Genomic DNA, 2,999 nt, shown 5'->3' on the forward strand with positions numbered 1-2,999 from the left:
GGTGTCCCTGCCCATGGCAGGGGGGTTGGAACTGGGTGGTCTTTAAGGTCCCTTCCAACCCAAACCATTCTATGATCCTATGATTCCTTAGTGTTTCCTATTGGAATTACTTTTCCTGCATGTTTTTTTCTCTCTTTTAAATGGCTGCTTAATAACTCCTTGTTTTAAACTTGTGTCCTGGGAAAAGCCTGTATTCCAACACACATGTAGACACACCCTGCTGTATGACCAGCCCTGATCGGAGAACGCAGGCTCGGCATTTAATTGCTGTTTACCGGAGCTGGTATTAGCCCTGTTCTGGTCGCCTGCTGTTGGAATTCTCTCATCCCATGGCACTGAATTAAGAGGGGCAGGTTCCTGTCCTCTGGGAAATAGCCTGCTGCGGATAGTGGTCTTGAAAACGGGCTCACGTGGGTTTCTGTTTGAAAGCTTGTTCCACGTGCAGGTGGTATGTCATCCTCCCGGTTAGACTGAGTTAGAGATTCACTGTCTGTGCCTCGTCAAGTGAGAGGGGTGTTCGGAGGGTTGTTTTCAAACAGTTTCCTAAAGAAGAGGTTGACTTGGCCGTGCCCTGCGCGGGTGTCTCTCTACCCTCATGAACCTACTCGCCAAGAAGAACGCTGGAGGGAGGAATGACATTTTGGAGATGATTATGTTGCAGTTTTGGGTGGGCAGCGGAGGGGAGAGCGGAGTTACTGGCCCACTGAGGAAGGGTGGGCAGAGCTCGGGCGTTCATTCTCTTCGGTAGCGGGCAGCCAGCGCACGCGCCGGGGCCGCTGGCTGGGATCGCTGCAGCATTGCCTTGGGAAGTCAGGGGGATGAAGGGCACAAACCTGCAGGAATGGGAGACTCGTTTGTTCTGCTGCTCCTGGAACAGCTCATTTGGGTTTCAATTTTTTCCCCCGCTCTTAGCAAAGCTGGTGGGTAACAGGGCTGTATGTCGGGCTTTACCAGCCCGGTCTCAGGTGTGTGTTGGAGAGTTCCCTTCGGAGGAGGCTGGCGCAGGGATACAGCACGGCCCGTCGTGGGGGAGTGGTGTGTGGTTGAGCCGAAGTGGGCAGAAACCCCCTGCAGAGCCGCGTGACGTGGGTCAGGGTGTCTGACAGGGATATTCCCATTCGCCCGTGGCAAGAGGCCCGAACCTCCTGCTGCGCGCGCTGTGTCTTAGCCCGGGAAGGGATAACGGGTGGGGAGCGGCCTGGGAAGGGTGGGGAGCTACACAGGAGCGACCCAAGAAAACAGCGCGTGTTGCTTAACCACGCTCGTCTCTTCCCCAGAATGTATGAACTCTGAGCTGCTGGAAGAGCTGATGTCGTCCGAAGGTGAGTCCTGAGCCTCCCCCTCGTGATGTGGCCGTGCTGGGGGAGGAAGACTTCACCTGCCTTGTGATTGCAGACTCACCCTCGTCTTTTTCTGGGCTCTGGGTGCAGACTCTGTTCTCGCTGTCCTGTCAGTCCCTTGAGAGGTGTGAGAACCAGGAGAGTCTCTCTGTTCTGTATCACAAGGCTGATTTGAAGCAAGGTGACCTGGTGGCTCCGCTCGGTGCCCATTGCAGCTCTCGGCTGAGTTTTGTAACCCACTTGGCTTCTCTTTTCCCAGTGTTTGCTCCCTTGCTCCGCCTCTCCCCTCCACCTGGAGATCACGATTACATCTACAACCTGGATGAGAGCGAAGGCGTCTGTGACCTCTTTGACGTGCCTGTCCTCAACCTCTGACTCCTCCGTGCGGCCGTGAGCCTCGCAAACACAGACCGTTTTGTAACTCTTCGCAAAGTGTCTATTTTTGGATTCCTTTTTGTGCTAGAGCTCGATGAGTGAGCGATTCAGAGATGCTCTCGTATGGACTCAGAACCAAGAGATGCGGACTTGTGGGCCGGGAGCCTCCCCGTAGCTTCTTCCTCTTCCATCGCACGTGCAGGGTGCACGTGCATCTCGCCCCACCGCGTCTCCCTCTCTCCACTGGATCCTGGGCCTCGTTCTGGAGGGTTTGTGTTTTGAGTGTTCCCAGTTCACCCGTAGAGTTTGCCCACGTGCCTCTCCGAGCTTCCCCAGATCTGCATGCCTTGGTTTCTCCTGCACTCCTCGAGGCACTTTGCACCTCCCTAGGTACCCGCTGCTACAAGGAGCCCTGATGGCACGGCCACTTCGCAAGCCCGGAGGTAGTTAGCGACATTTCTCGGTGTGAGCGGCTCAGATTGGGGTGGTTGTGTTTCTGAATGACGAGGGGAAAAAACAAGACGGCACCCGAGTGTCCATTTCTTCCAGTGACTCCAGACCAAGGTAGTATGTTTTACAAGAAAAAGCACTTTTTTTTAGCCAGCTGTGCCTCCTAGTGGGAGTGGGGAGTTGAGCATTCCCAGTAGGACCCAGGAGCTGAGGCGTTCCCCGCTCCTGCGAAACGCTGGTTCGGCTTTCAGCAGTCTGCTGATGCGCGAGCCCGGGGGCTGCAGCTCCTGTTGCAGCAGCTGGGCTGTTTCTGCAGGGCTAAAGAAGAGGTGCCAGTATGGGGTTTGCTTTTGGTTTTTTTTTTTAATTTGTGTTTTTGCCTGAGTGAAGAGATGTTTGAAAGGATAAGACTGCTCCGGCTGGTGCCTGTAAGATACTCCAGGTACAGCAGAGCCTGCTCGTGTTTGCAAACAGCTGTCTTCTCCAACCAATGCACTTGAGCCTTCACCTGTCCGAAAGGCGACCAAGCAGCAGCAATTCAGTAGCCCTTTGCCGTGACACGTTACGTAGGTGGTGTCAAACAGTGCTTTCTCCTCCCCCCCGCCTATTTCTCTCTCGGCATCTGCTCAGGATCAGCCTTTCTGTATATTTGAATTTGCTCCTCTGGTGTCCGTACCCTTGCTCCCCGTTCCCGATCCTGCGGCAGGTCGCTCCCTAGCCTGATGCTTTCTCTGCATCCTTTTTCCACAAGATTTTCTTCGTTGCTTTGTAATGGAAGGTCTGCTGTTGGGTTCGTTGTGATGATCTGGTGGTACCAGCCTCAGACCCTGTGCA

At 54.6% G+C, this 2,999-nt stretch overlaps 1 protein-coding gene across 1 annotated transcript in view; it reads left to right on the forward strand.

The window, feature by feature from the left end:
- E2F4 (E2F transcription factor 4, p107/p130-binding) overlaps positions 1-1,721 on the forward strand; it is a gene marked incomplete at its 5' end in the record, with an annotated part of 10,587 nt that extends 8,866 nt beyond the window's left edge. Inside the window, 2 exons of the mRNA XM_010161296.1 lie at positions 1,278-1,322; positions 1,600-1,721. Coding sequence (XP_010159598.1) covers positions 1,278-1,322; positions 1,600-1,715 — 161 coding nt within the window. The remainder of the gene's footprint in view (positions 1-1,277; positions 1,323-1,599) is intronic.
- Between the last annotated feature and the right edge of the window lie 1,278 nt (positions 1,722-2,999).

Source organism: Eurypyga helias, unplaced genomic scaffold, assembly GCF_000690775.1.
Source record: "Eurypyga helias isolate BGI_N326 unplaced genomic scaffold, ASM69077v1 scaffold29620, whole genome shotgun sequence".
NCBI lineage: Eukaryota > Metazoa > Chordata > Aves > Eurypygiformes > Eurypygidae > Eurypyga > Eurypyga helias.